Source organism: Didymosphaeria variabile, assembly GCF_027946475.1.
Source record: "Didymosphaeria variabile strain IMI 356815 chromosome Unknown scaffold_1, whole genome shotgun sequence".
NCBI lineage: Eukaryota > Fungi > Ascomycota > Dothideomycetes > Pleosporales > Didymosphaeriaceae > Didymosphaeria > Didymosphaeria variabile.
The window spans coordinates 5,085,594-5,106,440 of record NW_026611620.1 but is presented as its reverse complement, the minus strand read 5'-3'; the positions used below and the strand labels follow the sequence as shown (position 1 = coordinate 5,106,440).

At 52.8% G+C, this 20,847-nt stretch overlaps 3 protein-coding genes across 3 annotated transcripts; 2 read left to right on the top strand and 1 right to left on the bottom strand.

The window, feature by feature from the left end:
* Positions 1-104: 104 nt before the first annotated feature.
* RBG1 (GTP-binding protein rbg1) lies at positions 105-1,428 on the top strand (the record flags this gene model as incomplete). Its single annotated transcript, XM_056210459.1, has 2 exons — positions 105-113; positions 478-1,428. The coding sequence occupies 2 exons, from the start codon at positions 105-107 to the stop codon at positions 1,426-1,428; spliced, it is 960 nt and encodes a 319-aa protein (XP_056077281.1).
* Positions 1,429-3,230: 1,802 nt separating this feature from the next.
* N0V89_001647 (uncharacterized protein) lies at positions 3,231-5,002 on the top strand (the record flags this gene model as incomplete). The annotated part of the gene is made up of 2 exons (XM_056210458.1): positions 3,231-3,706; positions 3,805-5,002. 2 exons carry the CDS (start codon positions 3,231-3,233, stop codon positions 5,000-5,002), a joined length of 1,674 nt encoding a protein of 557 aa, XP_056077280.1.
* A 6,903-nt stretch (positions 5,003-11,905) lies between these two features.
* Positions 11,906-12,290, bottom strand: N0V89_001646 (uncharacterized protein; the record flags this gene model as incomplete). Its single annotated transcript, XM_056210457.1, has 1 exon — positions 11,906-12,290. A coding segment is annotated over one exon (385 nt), but the record flags the coding sequence as incomplete, so codon positions are not given.
* Between the last annotated feature and the right edge of the window lie 8,557 nt (positions 12,291-20,847).

Here is a 20,847-nt window from a genome sequence, read left to right as displayed (position 1 = left end):
TGCACGGTGCATTCGCGACTTTCCGGCTTGTATCGGACAGATGATTTTGGCAGGGCCGGGACGGCGCGGCGGTACGTTTATCCGGTGCGATTGCCCCACGCGTCATGGCTGCAGTCTCAACCTCACAATTTTTGTTCGACCGCAACAACACGTACACCCTTCTTGTTTGTTATACTTACGGCTGCTAAGTAAAACACCGCCAAGATGTCGACCACCGTGGACAAGGTGAGCACCCAACACGCGAGATTGGGCAAATGGAAGGCTAATACAATTTGCGGGGCAGATCAAAGACATCGAGGCCGAAGTAAGACATGCCTCATACGCGTCGGTTATAGATAGCTCATATCGTCTTTTAGATGGCCAAGACTCAGAAAAACAAAGCAACGTCTTTCCATCTCGGTACCATTCCCACAAGCCCCGCTCGCTCGCCATCCGGTCTCATATATCGCAGGTCAATTGAAGGCAAAACTCGCTAAGCTAAAAAGAGAGCTGCTCACCCCATCCTCCGGCGGCGGTGGTGGTGCTGGCGTGGGTTTCGATGTTGCCAGAACAGGTGTCGCCAGTGTCGGCTTCATCGGCTTCCCATCTGTGGGCAAAAGTACTCTGATGAGTAGATTGACAGGCCAGCATTCCGAGGCCGCCGCATACGAATTCACTACGCTTACGACCGTGCCCGGGCAAGTCATCTACAATGGCGCCAAAATCCAGATTCTCGATCTCCCTGGTATCATTCAGGGTGCCAAAGACGGCAAGGGTCGTGGTCGACAAGTTATTGCTGTTGCGAAGACGTGCCATTTGATCTTCATCGTATTGGACGTGAACAAGCCGCTCACCGATAAACGCGTTATTGAGCAAGAACTGGAAGGATTCGGCATCCGTATCAACAAGAGCCCACCAAACATCGTCTTGAAGAAGAAGGACAAGGGTGGCATCAACATCACTGCGACTGTCCCGCTTACGCACATCGACCATGACGAAATCAAGGCTGTATTGGCTGAGTATCGCATGGCCAATGCCGATGTTGCGATCCGATGCGATGCGACCGTAGATGACCTGATCGATATCATTGAAGCAAAGAGTCGAAGCTACATCCCTGTCATTTACGCGCTCAACAAGATCGACGCCATCTCCATCGAGGAGCTGGATCTGCTTTACCGTATTCCAAATGCTTGCCCCATCAGCTCTGAGCACGGCTGGAACGTCGACGAGCTATTGGAGCAGATGTGGGACAAGCTTAATCTGGTCCGCGTCTATACGAAGCCGAAGGGCAGATTGCCCGACTATACTGCCCCGGTCGTGCTCCGCTCAACGGCCTGCACGGTTGAAGACTTTGTATGTGGCTACATGGCACTATGGTTGGACAAGTTCGCTAACCGGCCATGCAGTGTAACTCGATTCACAAGACCATCGTGGAACAGTTCAAGCTAGCCATTGTTTACGGCAAGTCGGTGAAGCATCAGCCACAACGCGTGGGTTTGTCTCACGAGCTCGCCGATGAAGACATCAGTAGGTCGAATCTTATCTTGGCCTGAATCCTTCAAGCTTACCATGCCACAGTCACGATCATCAAGCGATAGACATATATGGACCCTGAATCATGGCGAGATGCAATTTGCCCTTACACGCGAGATCGTGCGAGCGGTACGAGCGGATGTGGAGTATGGCTTGGATGTCTCAATGCCGCATCGCAGCATGACGTCCTTATAGGATGAGCGCGAGGCCGACTTCAAGAGCTGAATGGGTCGAGGCGCAGTGCTAAAGGCATGATACGGCATCCGCAAGGGCGCTATTTCGGTCAAGGCAGCTTACACAGCGAATGAACACGATCATTCGTTGGGGGATTGTGAAGTACATTACGACCCGGCACTAGTCGATACATCGAGTGCCGTTGATGCCGCGGAGGCACGTGAGCATCGGCTGCCGGAGTGTTAGCATTTGTTTTCTTACGGTATATTGTGATCTCGGAAATTCAGCAATACGACGATCGTTTTCTCGCCTTTTTCTTTGGCCCTGGCTTGCTTCATTGGTCGGCTGACTGCGGTAGAGGACGATTCGGAGAAAAGCAGCAGGGATGCAGGGCAGACTGGCGACTCAGAGGCGGCGCTGTGAATCGGGCGCTAATGATTGTCGCTCGCGAGCGTGAGTGGCTATTGGGTCAAACCTAATACGTCTCCTGTGGCTCTCGTCGCCTGGCAGCCTTTCCGGAAGCGTTTCAGCCCTTCGAGCGCATCGAGACCGACGACGCTTGAAGCGGCATCTCCTTTATGCAGCGGCGATGATTGACAGTCGTCACCAGGGCATGGGGAAGTGGTCGCCTCGCGTACCTGAGCAGCGTTCGTCCTGGTCAAGCATGGTGGCACGCCACCGAGCACGGTAACGGGCAGCATGACGGAAGCTGGCGCACAAGGCCCCGGACGAGCAGCAGCCAATATGGCACACTCTGGCCTCCACCGGATTCGGCAGCGTCAGATTAGCCGGACGGTGGTAATGGCGGCTGCGCTCCCAGGCTCAGGGCCGTCTCTCTTGGAGGGGGATCCTGCTCGCAGACCGCCTCGACATCCCATTTGCCGCCGCTGCGCGTGCGTGGAGGGCTTGGGCTTGGGGGCGCGCCGGGGCCAGCAGGGCTTGCGACCGCTTTGCGGGCCCACTTGCTGGGCGCATCTGTCGCTGCTCTAGGGGCACATCCCCGACGCCACTAGCATTCGCGTTGCGGTGTCGCTTGCCAGGATTTGGAGCACAGGCCGTGCTGAAGTCGACAGGGTCGCTCGGGCTCGAAACAAACAGCACCATGGCCCCTCTCCCGCTGCTGCAACCCGCCGCCGCCCGCAGCGCACGCACAAGGGCCCTGACCACCGACCAGACTTCGCTCAAGTACGCGCTGCAAGCCGCCGCATAGGCTTTTTGCCCTGCAGTCGCCAGCAAGTCCCAGTGCTCCGTTGCCTCTCCGCGCCGCACTATTGCGTCTCTTTGTCTGTCCTGTCTGCCTGAGTGCCTTGCCTATACCCCGACCGTCTCAAGTGCATCAGATTGTCGTTCGTTCGCCCATGCATGCATGCACGCTGCCGCTCTGAGGTCACTCGCGCCGCCCCCAGGAACACCACCCCCAACGACAAGGCGCAGATGCTTGCAGACCGACCCCGACTATTCAACATCTAACACGGACGCTGCCGCTCTTGCGAGATCGTAGCTTCCGTCGTCGTGCCACCAGAGCTTCCATGACCCAACTCCACATGGACCACGAGCACCACCACCAGGACTCGTATGAGGACCACAATGCGTCTTGGGCACACGCAACTCACTATGACCCTCAGCATCAGTCGCCGGTGCAAGATTTCAACCATTTCAGCTATGGCCCGATTCCCATGGAGCCCATATACACGAATGCGATGCAGCCTCCGCCGCAGCATAGGACCGCACATTCGCAACTTCATCCACTGATCATGCCCCAAGTCTCTCAATGGCCGAGCATGTTGACGAGTCAGTCGACCTACGTACCGCCCATTTTCCCTTCGGCGCCAGTTCCCATCACTCCGGTTTCCGCTACGCCCGTGTCGGCGACCTCGACGCACTCTGGCCGCACGTCAAGCACTCCGCGCAAAACCCTCACGGATGCGGACCGCAGGAGGATGTGCCAATATCACGAGGACCATCCTACTGTCAAGCAAACCGAGATTGGAGGTGAGCCAAGCTTCGTCACTAGCAGTATGTGGAAGATTGACTGACCTGTCTCTAGCAATGTTCGGCGTAGAGCGAAGGTAGACTTTGGACCCCTACGAAACCCATCCATTTACTAATGATCTCCAGTACCGTGTCGAAAGTGCTGCGCCAGAAGGAGAAATACCTCTACCAGGACGATGGCAGCCGATCACCCATAAAAAGGTCGAAAGGCAAATTCCCAGATATCGAGCGAGCACTCGCCAATTGGGCACGAAACCATCAGCGACAAGGCCTCCCTCTTACGGATACCATCATCCGAGACAAGGCAAAATTCTTTGCAACAACAGTGGGCAACAACGACAGCCATCTGAAGGCGACCAGCACCAGCTGGCTTGAGAAGTTCAAGCAGAAGAACAATCTACTAGGCTCCAAGTCCAGAAAAGGTTCTATTGCAGAGGAGTCGGAGGGCACCTCGAATCCGCCTTCGAATGTGCACACTCCTGGCGGCATTTCGCCTGCCTCACCGAGCGGGGCATCACCCTCACCGCTAACGGTCTCGGCAAAACCCAGCAAGGAAGAACTCAAGACAGAGAGTCCGGATATACAAGGGTTTCCCGCTCGCCGCCCATTCCACTCGCAAAGTAATACATCATTGTCAAGCGTATTCACTGATACCGCGCCCTCGTCGTTCTCAGCCGGCCCAACCAGCCCTACGTCGTTGTCGTCGCCATTCTTCACACCAGATTCAGCATGCGGAACGAACCCCTTCACCCTGAATCAACAAGCCAGAGGCCAACCAGGCAGTAGCAACTTCCAACGACCGCGCAGCCAAACGTTTCCCATGTTAGTTGGTGTGGAGCAGTACATGTCACCCCCGCCATCATCAGAGGCGCTGACTCCCAAATTTCTGAATACGACTGCGCTAGATTCCCCTATGGACGAGTTCCACCCATCTCTGGCCGCGATAGACGATGCCATGCAAGCTTCGCCGACAACGATTACGAACTCCATGCAACCGCCCCCGTTGCCCAACGGTTTACCGACAATGACATCAGTCAGTACCATGCACCAGTCAAGTGTATTACAAAGCGTGTCAGAAGATACATCCCCCGGTTCGCCTTCCCAAGAGGAGGCTGCACGCGCCCTAGAGCTTGTTTGGACTTTCTTTCAGCAACAGCATGAAGATTTCGTTGTGGAACCCCAGGAGTACGTCACCATCGGCAAGCTTATGGAAAAGCTCAAGCTCAAACGCAGCTCGGAAAGCCTACCTTCCGGAATGCGCCGAACGTCGGAACCCAATTATGGCACAGTGGACAAGGTTGAGAGTATCGACTCGTTACACTAGTGGTACCATTGCAAGCGTGGTGATATCTGTCTGGCCTTCTTGAACAATCGGAACCAGGCGATGGTGCACCAATATCCGGTTACGACGACGTATACCCATCGATCCAAGTCGGTTCGGCTCTAGGTTACGAGCTCCCTTGGAAGTTGACACCCTCGCAACGCGGCGGGGGAAATTATTTCAGTTACCCATGTGATCGAGTGGACACAGGCACAGGATCTGTGTATTTCCTGCATCACGCTCGGTCAAGCGCTCCAGCATCAGCATCATTAGCATGATCATTGTTTCGTTCGCGGTCGAGCTTTCCCCTCGACTGTCTTTGTTTTTACTATACGGATTTACTCTCTTACTTTACCATTGCGACGGCCTCTATACCCCTGCGTTCGTGTCGATAATTGTTTTGTTCGATTTACGTTTACAATAGTGAAAAGACTGTAGCCGCTCGCGCGGGACATTGCTGTTGTTACTACCTTTTCAATTATTGTCTTCTCCTTTATCTACTGATACGTTTACTACGGTTACATCATTACACTAGGTGTGCAAACTACAGGTTTGGAGCTCGCGCTTCTTCCTTTCCAATGGACATTTTCAGTTTACAAGCCGGAGTGGAAGGGGTGACGTCGCCTAGATTGAGATTGAATGCGTCTGAGGAGAGGCTCTGACGACGGACGGATGGCGCAAAGGGGCTACGGTACTTGGAAAGGGAGGGAGGGCTGACGCGATCCCTGGATCTTATGTCATGGTGTGCTAAGGTCAGCCGCGTTATCCTGGGTCGCTTGCGTTGCAGCTGCGACTCGAGTGGATGGAGCTGGACTGGATAGCCTGGACTGGATGGCGAGGCAACGGTCGGGGCGGCCCCTACGTTTGACGATCAAAATCTCGATTTGCATGTACCAATGCCATATTCGATAGCAAATAAGTGTGCTCTGATTCAGCGTGCTCGTTGTACCGGAGGGGATTTCCGCACTCGTGCCGCTGCGGGAAGAAACCTTGGAAGGCAGTACACGTGTGCGAGGACGCGACGCGCGCCGTTGGGCAACGCAGCGTGGGCAGCGCAGCGGATCGTGCCGAGGCTGGCGAAGCCTCCCAGGCTTGAACTTGAACGTGAAAATGAAGTGGTAGACTAGATTCGCTAGTCTACATGGCATACATGACATGGTACTTTCAGGTTTGAACTTTGAAGCGTGCGAGCGCCCGTTGCACGCGGGAGGGCTAATGCAGCGGTGCGTCTTGGTGACTCGCTTGTCTTGCTTGGGGGGGACGGTACGGCAACGATTGCACAGACACAGACGGACGGAGGGGCGCACGCAGGCACAGCACGTACAAGCACAGGCGCAGGCGAAGAGGCGATGCGGGAGGGTGCAGCGAGCGAGCTTGCTTACAGTAAGGCTATGCTCTTTTGCAACCCACGTATGTACTCGAGGGGGGTGCGCTAATCTCGACTCCCTCCGCCCAGACGAGGCGGTCGCTGCAGGCAGAACGAGGCTGCGATATTGAATGAACCTCGCCGAGGCTGAGGTGCTCTCCGGAGGGCGCTGGGGTTTCGCGGGGGACTAGGTTCAGTGCTAGCTATTGATGCGATAGAGTACCTTCCAGGTACCCCGCGTGCGCTTAGCTGCGGTCCTCGTTCCTGAGGGCTGAGGAAGGGAGCTTGTTGTCGCTTGTCGGCTTGCGCAAGAGACTAGGTAAAGTATCTTGATATGACAGATGTACTTGTAATTCGTGCTAGGCTAGTCGACGCCTCCCCGGGGCCGATGGTGCTTCTCTTCTGCGGTCCCGCCTCCCCGCTTCCTACACTTAGCACAGCGGAAAGGAAGGAAGAGTAAGCAGGCAACAAGGCAGCGCAGAGCCATCGAGTTGCTAGGAGATAGCTTGCAGAGCGCAGCCCCCGCGGGCGCGAATCACGACAAGCCGCTACGGGACATTTCTCGCTTGGCGAGCCCTCGATACGCTTTCCTGATCCTCGCAGCTGCTCGACGATCCTGCTCGATCGGGAGCATCAGCTGTACGAGTCGGGACATTGCCTCGTGCGACGGAGATGAAAGTGGGTGTCTTGGCTTCTCACGTGCGTATGATATGTATGGGGCACCGAGAGTCAATTTGCAACGGTCTCCAGTCTAGGAGTTTGTTCGGACAGTCGAGGGTGGAGTCGCGGATGGATGGGAGGGAGGGATTGGTAGCGCAGCAGGGCAGGGAGATCGTTGCGTCTTGTCTCGCCTCGTCTGATCCTGTGGGGCTGGCTAGTGGAGTGGGGAGTGGGTAGTGTACTGGGTGGCACGTGTGTTATGAGCGGATGGCTGAAGCCGGATGCGCAGAGCATCGTAGCATAGTATGATCATGAATAGATAGCGTCGCGAGCGCGGGGAAAGCCTGGTCCGCGATTTCGCTGGGTCGAGTCTTCCGCGGACTGACGAGTGGTCCGAAGCAACCGGTCTGTAACGTACTATGACGACGCTACAAAATGGAATTGCAAGAGGGTCTAGTCAAGTCCATGGGCGGGTCGGCGTGTGTAAGGGTCGAGTAGTCGAATGTGGCTGGGATACCTTGATATCAGATCTTGTGGGACCGTGGGACGGTGTTGCCACTAAGACTGACAGGTTCGACAGTGCAGCAGATCCAGGTCGGATGCGGAACACGAAAAGGAATATCGCTCGTACGCGAACCCAAGTTAGGATGCCCAGATTTGTGTTCAATTTGTCACGTAGCCTGTTCCCAGCAAAAAGAGGACATAAGCATGGCTGCTGCTTATTGAAGTGTTGCCGAGGGAATGCCTATTTTCTGAAAGCATGCGTCTCACGACATGTTGTACCACGCTTGTGAGCATTTGTTTTTGTAAGATGCCTCCTGAGGAGAGTTGCTTTTTGCGCCAACGTGAACAGCATTGCATGATGACGATCCTGAGAACGACGAACGATATGCGGTACGGCCCGGAGCCCTGCGTTGCAAGAACGGCTCGACAGCTCGTCGTTGACTCTGTTGGCGGCCATGCATTGCTTGCTCTTGGCGGTTTTCGTTCCCCAGTCTTTGCTTTGTCTTCGTGCTTTCGAATCCCAGCAAGGCTGATATTCAACATCACCTAACACAAGATCTTTTGATCTGTGTAGCAACCCAGCGACGGCAGAAGATGCCGGCGTTGGGCCCTCAACAGAACACAAGAGCGCACTGCCCTCTCACGCGCGACGGCTGGATCCTGCTTGCCAGACCAGCGAACCAAGTCCAAAACTGGATGTATCGATATAGTACAGAGCGGGCGCTGCCGAAGGTCACTTGTGCTGCGAACGGTTCCTGGTTGGCAGAGTAAATTGAAAAGCGAAACGTTACCCAGCATACGGACGATTAGTGCTGAGGTTGTGTTAAGGTCCCGAATGCGTGGGTAGGAGCCACGTGACTGAACGTGTATGCTGTACAACGTAGAATGTGCGGATGCAATGGATTGGTCCGTTCAGCAGGATTTTAGGCGTGCATGAAGTCGTGTAACGTGGGCGGAGCGGGTAGCAGCATTGTCTCCCGCCGCCTGAAAAGGGGTGCTGGACGACGAATCCGGTCTGTATCTCCACACTTTCTTTTCTTTTTGAGGGGAAACCGTGCATACATGACGAAGTGGTTGCGCATGTATGTTGCACGAGGAAAATTGACAGCCAGGTACATGGCGAACGAGGTACTGTAGCAGGTGGCTAGGTCGCTGTACCCCGCTGCCAACAGAAATATGCTCGCCAGCCGATATCGTTGTCCCTCGTGATTCGCTTCCAGCTGTCGTACCAGGCATGGCTACGCCTGTACAGTGCGACTTTCGCTTTTTCTCGATATTTCTGCAATTCGCTTGGCCATCGTGCGCCCTCTGAAACCCAACTCTGGGTACGCTCCAGCATCAGCCGCGCGGTGCATATCACGAATCAAACACACCACTGCCCATCACTTGACCTCCAGAAGCTTCAAACGCGGCTGCGACACCGCCTTGTCCTCTTGCTGAACCATCGCACCCAGTCTGACAAGACCTTCGTCACGGCCCGCTCATCGACAGATCGTCTTTCCCTGTTGCGCCCCAGCTGCGCGCATGACAGCATATTTGCTTACGCTATGCATCTTTGGACTAGAAACATGCTCAGCCAAGCCACACATTGTTTGAAAAACCTGGCAGTATCTGACGTGCTGCGCGGGTCCTTGCATCACCTACCAAATAGCGTGAGAATACACGAAACGAACGGCCCGCTGATCCCGTGGGAAGCGAAGCAGTCAGCATATATGCAAAGCTGAACCGTGAAAGAATGGCCCGGTGCAGTTGCACAATGTTAGATCATGGTGTGAAAAGTAGGTGTTGTATCTTTGGTGCTGAATGCTGTATGTGGGGAAATACGTTCAGACGCGATAAAGCTTCTTGAGTTGTTCGCGAACCTCGAGATACTCCGCGCACGTGAAGTCGCGTAGATCAATCGCCGCATTACCCGAGCGTCTCTCTCAGCGTGTGAATGCTCCATCGTCTAGTCGAGAAACATCTGATTCGGCCCCTTTTACCGCATCGCGATAGCATGGAAAAGTACAGCTTTCTTCGACTCCCTTGTGCAGCATCAAGCTTCACGTCCATGCATGTATCGAGCTTCATCTCCGACAACGTTTGTTTAAGAGGTTTTCAGCCCGTTTCGTACCCACAATTCTCGACGGAAGTGGCGCAAGTCATCTGTTATCTCCACATGCGATCAATTGCGTGAAACGGGTGGCGAGTACCCGCTATCCGCACATCGTTCTGACTCGAGAGGTCAAGAAACGTGCTGCCTCCAGAACGTTTCGCTTGCGAGTCAAGCTCTCACAGTAGGCTCGGCAGACGTTCACTTATCTGAGCTGATAGCCTAGATGTCGCGGCGCTGTTACGCTATGAGGAAGCCACGTTCGGTTGCTCGCCAGGATGTTGACTTTAGGTCAAGATAGACGTCAAGAGACCCTCTTCATAGGATCCGGAACGAACGTTTCGTTTAGGGATTGACATCGCGCGGGAAGGGCCGTGTAATTTGTCGCTTAATGACCAGGGTTGTGGTCCTGTTTCGTGACGAGTGCCGGCATTGCCATGGGTGAAGGAAGCAGAAGGTTTAGACGGCTGCCGTTTGGTGAAAAGCCAACGCCGAACCGGACCCTTTTGTGGTTGTTCGCAGCCGGAGAAGCCGATCACGATCACGGACGCTTCGGCATTTCATGCGTCAGCCGCCACTCTAGTATCGGAGACTGTTTCGAGAAGAGATCTTGTCAGTAGATACTGAGAAAGTCTAACGTTGTGGAAGGGCAACTGCTGCCGATGATCCCTGCAGCCCAACGGCCCTGATCTTCAGGAACGAGTAAAGCGCGTATCTGGTCCTTGCATAAACACCAGCATCCTCGAAGCGACTGCCGATACGTCGCGATTGATTCGTAACTCATCTGACTTCTCCGCAAAGAGCAGATGATGCCCGCGCTTGCTGAGGACGATAAGCCTTGGGGTTGGGCCTCGTTCTCGCTTCACTGATAAATTCATCTCAAACTCTATTCTCCACGCGAAGGTGGGTAGGCTGCATTGTGGGCTCCTTCTCGTAAACCGAAGACCACACTATTCTTGTACTTGAAACAACGAGAGAGGCGCATGACATGTCGGGCAAGAGGCGAATACTGTACTGCGCACGGTCATCAGCAAAATTCATTGTTGTGCGACATCCATAATGCCAGATGCGGGGCGAAACGAGGCGTGCTGCAGACCGTTTGACCGTGCCGGCACTGCCAGACCTCGAGGTTTGCGACGCTAATTGCGCCGACAGATTTCATTCGACCTCTCCACGGTGCTCCTCATATTCCGGATTGCGCGATGCGACAAATGGCTCCGGACGAATCGCGTTTGTATTTTAAAAGTCATCGTCGTTCGACACGGAGCTGCGCATTCCTCCTCTTTTCAGACTCGGGTATCTGACATTGAGGCAATGCGACCTTCCAGAAACCTTCCATCATCTGCATTTAGCAGCCGCGCTTCGTTGGATGGGAATCCACCGTCAGCGTTGGTCCAAGACCAAAAAGCGGCGAGTGAACACAGGCCGCTTGCTGCCATAGCCTCGCAGATTCCTGCTTTGACCCGCAGCGTCATAGCTCCTCTTACTCACATGAACCAGATGAGCGACCAAAGTACCTTCATGTACACCGCAAGTCTAGCAATCATCCTGCCTGCATCGCCGGTCCATGGCGATTGGACGATTGATTCGAAACTGCATACTCATGATCCGCAATCGGATCAGGCAAGCCGGCGGGGCTCAAGCGAGTGACTTGCGGTGTACAAAGCAGTTACTTCAGCTCCTGTTTCAGGCCGCAAGACTAATCGTTACGCAGTCAGCTGTTTGAAAATCCTCATCAGGTGCTGGATACGGGATGCAGTCAGGATGGGACATGCGTAATGCGTTGCTTGAATAATCTTTATTGGGTAGAGCCCCTCAGTTCGGGATCCGGTGGATGTACCTGCTGGATGGTACACGCTGTATGCGCAGCAATATGTATACAGAGTAAGTGGGACGCAAGGCCGCGCATCTGCTCCAATGACGAGTGCAGTATATCAAACGTTGATTACTTGCGTTTTAGTTGCACCCAGACAGAGCGTGCGTTTTGTGGTTGCGTGACCAGCTCAGCTCCAGTCTCGCGACCGAAGCGCGACGGTGGCTTGATGCTGTTCTGCCCTGAAGGATAATCGCGCTTGTCAGATACTCTAGCGGTGAAGGGGTTCGGGCGCTGCATAGAGATGCGCGACGCTCTGGCCACGTCGTAAACCGTGGTATGCGCCTTCAACGCCTGCACGCCAGATAGGATGCCACAAAAGCGACGACACTTATACAAGAGCTCGTTATCGACAGCGTACGGGTGCCTTGAACCACACCCAGGGTGAAAAAGAAATGCGAAGTTCAGGGGCTACCCCAGCCTCTCCTCAAGCAGAGCCTGTACCCCTCCATCTCCTAGTTCAGGCACCAATCGCAACACTATTAGTTCCACGATCGCAAAGATGAGATGTTTGTTGAGATAGCTGTCGTCAAGGCAGTCCAGCAATTCTTCCACCTGCCGGAGATGGTCTGCTTGAATTTTGTTCGCAAAGAATGCGGACGCCACCGTTGTTGGCAGTAAGCCTAGCAGTGTCGCGGCGCAACGCCGCTTAATTGCCTTCGCCTCTTCCTCCGAAGGTGGCTGCCGTGCTGGAGCTAGTCCGTTATGAGGGAAAAGAGTGGCACGAAGAGTGCGGAGAAGCATGGGAAGGAAGGCGGGGTTGAGGATACGCGTTTGCACCGTGTGTGATAGGTATCTAGCAATTCGTTAGCGCGGAAAAAATCAGCATAAACTGCAGTCTTTATTGGCCTGCGACCATGCAAATATATGCAGTGCGTCCCGATGAATGGACAACCCGCGACATGCAGTCAGACGCGGGATGTATGTAGGTATCAAGGGATCTAGCATCGTTGAATGAGAGATGCAGGTAAGGGAAGAATGTCGGAACATGGCTAAGCGCCAATACAGGTACTGAGCGCGATGCCTTACGAGGAAACCTCCATCCGAAAGTCTCCATGGAAGTGAGGCTTCGCAGGGTCCGTTTCGGTAGAAGATCGTACGATGAGAGGGGATCTTAGATGATAACCCAGGAAGCGACCCAGACTGCCTCGGCGGCTCGTTTGCGCAATCCAGGCATCCAAGGGCAATGAACCGTTGAAGGTCTGGTCCTTTTAGAGCTGTCAACCGTAGTGTCATCGAAGCGCAATCGTCGCTAGGGACACCGTTCCATTCCGGATATGTAATGGTAGGACAGCAGCGACGTCGTGGATTGGCTTGCCAACCAGATTTGCGATCTAATGGTGAAGCGCAAGGTACTAAGGAATCGGTGTGCATGGATAGGGCAGCGAGCAAGTGTTGCGTCTTACGATAGAGGGCGGCCAGTCCCGAGTACTACAGTATGTGCGCGGAGCAACGGGGCGTAAACTGAGCCGTTACCCGCGGAGACTACACGGATAGCGCAAAATCGATCTATTTATCGATGCGGCGTGGTGGTGACATGATCTGTGAGGTCGAGGCGACCATAGGCGTTGCGCAAGAGAGTTCCAGTTCTTCGATGGTGATGATTTCGTCGTCGTTGACACGGCCAGGCTGTGTCTTGCCAAGGATCGGGTTGGGCTCAGAACGCCTTGGGTTGCCGCCCGGAGGTGTCGGGGGTCTCATGCAAGTCGGCACGAGGCGACGGCGCATGAGCGCAGGCGGTCCGTCGCATTCGCGGGCGCTTAAGTCAAGTGACTGAAAGTTCATGCGGGCTTTCTGCAAGCCGAGCCTGGCTCGAGCGCACTGACGCACATCCATGCCGGGTTCATCCAACCATGGGCTGTAAGAGAATGTTGCGACTCACCTGTCCAATACTCCGTTAATGTCGCCCAATCGTCCTGGGCCAGCCAACACTCCCCAATGTAGCAAGGATATGAAACCTGAAAGCCAAGGCATGCGTGTCTCGAGCTCAACAAGTTGCGATGCACAGCTCCACAACTTCATGCTGACCATGGGCCGTTTAGAGGTTAGCAGTTGCCTCTCAGCTCGACTACCGCTCTCCGACAAAGGTGTTTGGCGGTCCGCTTTGACGGGTTGACCGCCATTTACGGTGGCAGACCTTAGCGGCAAAGATGATGATGTCGCAATCAGACGGATCGCCGCGCGCAACGCTGTACCCGCCAAAATTATGTAGTGGATGACCATCCAGAACAACCCGTTAGCAGTCATGGGAGCATTTTGATGACGTTTCGTGTTGCCCAACAGCATGTGAGAAGAACCATCTTGCTCTGCAACTGGTGGAGCGAGCAATCCGTATCGTTCGAGACGGCTCAGCGGTTGCTCTGGGTCGTCATCGTATGGTTGGGATTCCTCTTCTTTGGCGACAGGATGCTGTAGAACCTCAGCAATTCTCGTGATACCTTCCCACAGCAACCAGCCCTCGCAAGCCTTTCCACTAATGCCATTTCCAAGGATCATTTCCGCAAATATCTCGGCCACTAAGGCTCGCAAACAACCATTTTCTAGATCCTCGGTCGGGAGTAGCACAGCCAGAACACCTTGTATGAGTAGTTGGCGCCACACAGACTCACTCTCCCGCTGCTCGGCGACACTGGAAGGTACCGCATCAGTTGGCACAGGGGACAGTGCAGGGTGCGGGTGGAGAGTGTGGTAGACAACACGGGAATCGGTGACCAGCGAATGAGGCGAGCGAGCCTGTTGTTGTGAGAGACGGATGGCTTTCGAGAAGTTAGACCGCACTCCTTCGCTGCCCCCAGATCAAGAGCGCCTACCGCTGAGGTGGTCATCAAGAAGCCCGGGAATCTCATCAAGGAGAAGGCTTTCCAGATCAACGTTCCGTAAACGCTGCTCTAAGGCCCTTGTGCAGTGCGCAATGATTTGAATTACTTCGTTAACGAACACATGATCAGGCGTGATCTTAGAGTACCACGTCTGTACAAATTCTTTGATGATCACTGCAATGATAGCGTAGAGCTGCAGGTCGACCTCATTTGAGCTAGTCAGAGGTGGCAGCACTTCTTCGATCGGTCGCGGCGTATTGCGACCCCTCTCGCCATTCCCTAAGAGGATATCGTGAGAGCAGAGAACTCGACGAATGAAAGCTGCGGTCGCCTTGTCAGAGGTGGTATCAGAGGACTTGTCTTGTGTCTCTTTTTCATGCGGTGCTGGAGCAGTAGGCTGGCTTGATGCGCCTAGTGTCGCTTGCGGTGTTGAAGATGGGTGAGGGAGATTCAACTCAGGAAAAGCCGTGCCTGTCATCGCAATACGTCGCCCATGCTCTAGGCCGATGCCACGGGACAGAGGTGAGAAATGAAGGTTGCCTGGAAAATATTCCCTTGTGATGCTTCGTGATGGTAGAATCGACGGCAAGGCGGAGTAGTGGGCGGAGTAACAAGCGGCTCGTTGATGACGTCGGAACAACAGTGCGCCCGAAAGTCTTGGCGTTCTCACGGCTGCGTTTGCGGTTTAACGTCAACCTCAGTCCACACCTTTGTTCACTTGAACAAGCACAACATCTAACGTAGCTGCAATAATGGCTCACACAAACCCTGCGGGTGAGTCCGCGATCATGCACCGCCTGTTCTCCCCATCTGATGTTTTGAAGGGCCAGTTGCCGTTGCTGAAGAGCACATGAAGGAAATAGTTCAGAGTCTCTACAACCTCATCGTGCAGGGCTATGATCATCAAGGCACTCCCACCGTTGGCGCAATGAGGCGTGATATGTATGACATACCCAGTGCCGTTGGCGTCATCTCGGTCATTAACATGTCGGCAGACAGCATCTCATTGAACAGTTGGTCAAACTCTCACAAACCGCGCCTGACGTCCGCATCGAAATTCCACCCGAAGTTACCCAATATGTGGAAAGCTCGCGTAATCCGGACATCTTCACTCGAGAGTTTGTCGAGACCGTCCAGCGTATGAACCAGCTATTGAAGGGTCGGCATGATGCCTATCGGCTATTGCAGGAGACGCTTGCTCGCGACTTTATTCAGGGTGTTCCTGAGCTCAGAGACGATATCACCAAGGTTGTCGAAGCGACAGGTGGCAAGGTAGCCCCCGCGAAAGCTGCCAACACTTGAGATGTTTGTGGTAAGAGAAGGACGCGAACAGCAACATCCGACGTGACCCTCACGGGTATAACGGCATTGATTCGGACCGTCAGTTGATATCATGGTATTACCTGCAGCTCTGGAGCGCGTAACGAAAGTCCGTAGGCTAGCCGAATGGCCTAGACCTTGGTCAAGGTCGACTGCGGGCAAGAGGTTATTGCAAATATGGCGGGACATTCATTAACCGTCTCAGAACTTGTGGTCCCTTTGCATCTTGGCAACGGCTGCAACGGTCGTGAGCCGTTAGTTAAGGCATCGTCTTGCACTAGGCCGCGGGGAAGATGGGCTCCTCAACTAGTCGAGCACAATTGCAGGGACAGCACTGCATTTGGCATCATTAAATCCAAGATATGCCTTATAGCGGCGAATGGGTCCTTGAAGACACGCGCGGTGACGTCGGATCGGGGAATATTCTGTGACAAGGCGATCCCTGTTTCAAATGATGGCATGGATGCGATAGTCGTTCGTTACTGCAAACTTGCATTATCTCGATTTATTCAACTAACATTGCCACTTACCCCGCCGACAGATTCACATGCGGAGCGCTCTCCCAGTCTCCGGTGAGTCTGGCCCGCTCACACCACTTTTGCCGTGATGACTTTGGAAGGTATCAAGCCCAACTTCGTCACTGTCTCCACTACAGCCTTATCCCCATGCGTCGGTACCATCCCCCGACATATCGTCGTCAGGGATCGATCCACCTCAGGGCCGATACTTAGCTCAGACAAGCCGAACTTCCCCTCCTCCTTCATCAACTAGAGTTCACGCTAGAGAAGCAAGGCTCACCTTACACTTACCTGCGAACGCTGCTAAAGTGCTTACTCCGACGGAGCGTGCCGTGATTTAACGGCTCACCGTTTATGACACCTGCAACAGGTGAAACGTGCACAATGCGTTCAATTCCTACCTATGGTACACATGGCTTGCTGTGATGATGTACCTAATCATGGCCTCATATCGTACAAGTACGCGAGAAGCAAGTCATTCTCCGGGGCGGCGGCAATACGATGATTGTCACCCAGCAGTGGCATTCAGGAACGCGTGTCTTGGAACTCGACAGGGTCGCGCATTGTCCACGCATCCCATGTCCGAGGACCCTGCTCCTCCAGTGGAGATCATTGACCGGACTCATTTACCACTGTCAAACTCCCGCCACGTGCCTTTCTCAGTTGCTGTTACAAGTTTTCTCCACTTCGACTGCAGAAACTGACGCGCTTCACTTGCCATACGTAATACGGTCAATAGTCTCGCGGCTCCGCAGCAGAGGTGCTAATGTCCGACGGGCGTTCAATCGGTCCGCGCGCCTTGATCCGTCGCTGTCGGCCCGCTCAGACCATGATCGTTTCAGTACTAGTGAGTTTAACACGACGTTGATATTGACTGCGTTTCTGACACGGTTGGAATTGCGTCTCTGACACGGCTGGGATTGGGTTGCCGTATCGTGCGATATCCCTTCCGTTGGTTGCGTGGAGGTCCGCATGTGCATGTTGTCGATCAATAAGGAACTGGAAGGTGAATACGAGACATACAGTAAGGAATCAGAACGTGCAGTGTAATGTCCGAATGTGGATCACTAAAGGACAGCTTGAGCTTTTTTCCTAGTAATATACTGCGACGAAGCTATACTTCCAAAGGCCTGGACTTGGACCATTGTTGATGCCAGCCCAATCTAGAGCGATGGCATTGTAAACAATTGTGAGGCATTGACTTTCAAACGCATTCTTTCTGTTCCTGTTTTGACTTTAATGAGATATCGCTTACATGTTTCCGAGGCTCGGGGTGTATACTCTGTACTTGGAATCGGTTGGGCTACGCACCTGTTGCAGAAAAAGGTAAGCCATTACAACGGATTGACACATTGACAGAACCTTAACCCGACTGGCATATCGATAATACTAGAAAGTAGTCTTCATTGAATGTCAGTGTAGAGTCATGTCCTCCACTAATGACTTTGGGCATGCGCGCCGCCGAACCAATGCATCCCTTTCCTTGGCTACATGAACTCCTCGAGACGATGTACTTGGACCCTATAATCGTAACCCCATGAGATAGGTATATCTGGTCGGCGATCAAGCCATGAAACATCGGTTAGAGGTGCGAATTAGGTCTCGTCGGAGTCAACTCCGTGTAAGCAGCGGCACATCAGCTCAGGAGAGCTCGCTTAAGTTCTTATTGCGTGAACAGCGACTAATGCAGAAAAGAATCGTCTATATTTTTCAATATGTAAGACATGCTTCTACCTGCTTAACGTTGCGCTATGCGCTAGGAGCGAAACAGGAAGTTGTAGCTAGTTCTATGATGATTCCACTATCGGTAGATCCTCGCATTGTTAAACATTGACCTTCGTAGATACGTGTAATCTGTCAAGAACGAGGTTCAAGCCTTTCATCTTGTAGTATTTACATGCTACTACTTTGATGGCACTAAAATGGAAGGGCATACACGGCATAGGCACGTCAATTTGTACACTTGTTCAAATCTAGTCACTGATAACCTGAACCGCACGTGCTTACACTCTGTACCGTTCCTGCGACATCTAGCAAGGAATATGCCATGGAAAGTCGAGAACATCGTCAACGGACTCGACTCCGAATTAACTCGGCATCATCTTTCCGACTCACATCAGACAAGGAATGAATCTACCGTTCTTATCCCGACGTTGGACAAAGTAAGGAATGATCTTACAGCAAGGTGTACGAAGGGTATATTTACTTTAGAAAGATAGAAGTCCGACAAGTTGACCAACCACCTTCTATCAACCGTCGTGGTCGATGGGAAACTTGAATCTGCGACGATAAGCATCGATGTACAGGCATGATCCTTTGGCATAAACGGATGGATACCTCAAGAATTTGACAGTCACTCAGTATGTCAGTCACTCAATTGACTTCTTCACCAACCATTAGCTGGACTTTTCGACTGAAACGGAATGGATTGAAGTATTTTAGTACTTTCAGGAATACAACTTGAACGACATCCCACGAGTGATGTGAATTAAACTAGATAATAGGCTGCAAGTAAAGGGACTGATCTGTTTGAGTAAAGAGGAAATTTCCTCCAAGTCCTTTCTTTGCAAGTGCAATAGGTCCAGTATCATCCTTCTCTACCAAGAAGAACTCAGGTCTCCAAACGTCCGTCACATGCACGGCTCACAGCTGAGTTCAGGAATGCAATAACTTGTCATGGGTCTGCCCCTGGAACATTCGTAGTTGCGAGAGCGTTTCTGGAGGGCTCCAGCATACGCAGAATGCTGAATACGCAGGAGCGAAGAGACCGGCTTGTGTTGCCATAAAGTCCACGGCCAACACTTGCACCTAGTGTACGATAGAGTTCTGAGAAGGAGTATGGCTGAGAAAATGGCCCTCGTATCGAGCAGGCCTTCTCCTTTATGTAGGCCACCCTAAAGTATTCTCCGCTAGAACAGGTGATGAGATCGTTGGGAGGAAGAACCCTTCATCAATATTACTTCCTCGGGTTTGTTGACTCTGGTGACCTGCTGGTATTGAGACTCCAGGACTTCGTGGCGTAGTGGGCGTCGTGATTTCCGAAATTTCTTCTATAGCTTCCATCGATAGGTTCAGCCTTGACTTTTTTAGCCAGTCGCGTGGTTGTCTACGCTTCACAGGTTTCTGCTCTGCTATAACCTTTCTGTTAGGTAATCCTACTTTTGCCTGCCTGGGTATCGGTTCAGCAATCCATCTTCGTATGTCGCGAACTAGGTCGTAGAAAGCGTTATCAAGGTTGATTCCGGTTCTGGCTGATACCTCTATGAAGGGGCAGGCAAAGTCCTGTGCCAATTGCTGGCCTTCCTTGACACTGACCACTCTGTCATATTCCCTATCGCTGTGGATACCAATGAGGATCATAGGGAAATAATCCTTGTCTTTTACCCTTAGGATTTGCTGCTGAAAAGACATGGTCTCCTCAAAGGAAGCGCGGTTGGTGATACTGTATACGATCATGAAGCCTTGCACTGTCCTCATGTACTGTTCTCTCAAGGCCGAATACAAACTTTCAGTATCCAGGACATTAAGCAGAACAGGCTCATCATCGATGAAACAACGTTTCCGATGTGACTCTTCGCTGGTAGGATCATATTCATCGACTAAATGAGAATGGGTGAACTACAAGAACAAATCAGCTCGAAGTTAATAAAAAGAGTATCAGATAAAGTTGATGCATAATTACCTCTACGGCAAGGTTAAATTTGCCAATATCTCCACCTCCCACGATAGCAAGCGTATACTCTCTTGGGAAGCGGGTAAACGAGGTTGATTTGAACCCTTGGGAAAGGGTCTTTGCTGGAGAGGGGGTAACTGAAACCTCCATGCTGCTCAGTTCCGTTGGAGTTACTGGCTCCGAGCCATCCTTTTCCCTCTCACGTCGCACGTCACCTATACTCCCCAGGGCAGTATCAATTCCTTCTAGTGATACCTGGGGACTGTTTCGAAGAGAAGGCGTGCGTGATGGCTCATCGGCGGAGGGTGTGTGTGGCGATAATAAGATCGAATTTTCCAGACCAACATCATCAGGCGGGATTATAAGATTGGCAGAAAAGTAGTCGCTCCAACCTGAACTTCGTTGCAATTGCTTTGCAGTCTTCGGAGGCGAGGATGTAGGAGACGAATTTCCGGATGCTCGCTCAGTTGGCGAGACCTGCGTCTGGGTCATAATGGCGACCCTAAGAGTAGGAAACAAGTCCAAAAGCAGTTGGGCGTCTGACTCAGGGGATTTCTTTTGACTTGTGGCCATATTGGATGGTAGTTTATCAGTCCTGATTTTGGTAGCCTGGTTGTAGTAAAACAACTTGCCATCTATATTGACTTGGGGAATAAAGGAGAATGCTATCGTTTTAGGAGTTGTGTTCGGGTCCCAAAGGCAGAAAAATCCAGAGAGCGTGTTGAAGAAGAAAGAAGTTCCGTCTTGATTTCGTCGCGGTACCCAGAAGTCCTCCACGGTTTTGCTTTCGCCAAAGGATTGAAGAATAATCTTTTGTGACTCGCCTGTCCTTAGAGTTGGTCTGTCGGATGAAAACAAAGCAGCCGGGGAAGTACTCGAAACGAGGGTCGGTGGTCCTATTACAAGCTCTTTCCCTTGCGGCTGCGAGCCAGAAACCCCCGGCTGCCCTTGTCCTTGTCGGTAATAGTGGCCATTGGAAAGATCTTTAGAGGAGATTGGGAGAGCCACAATGGAGATGGCCGA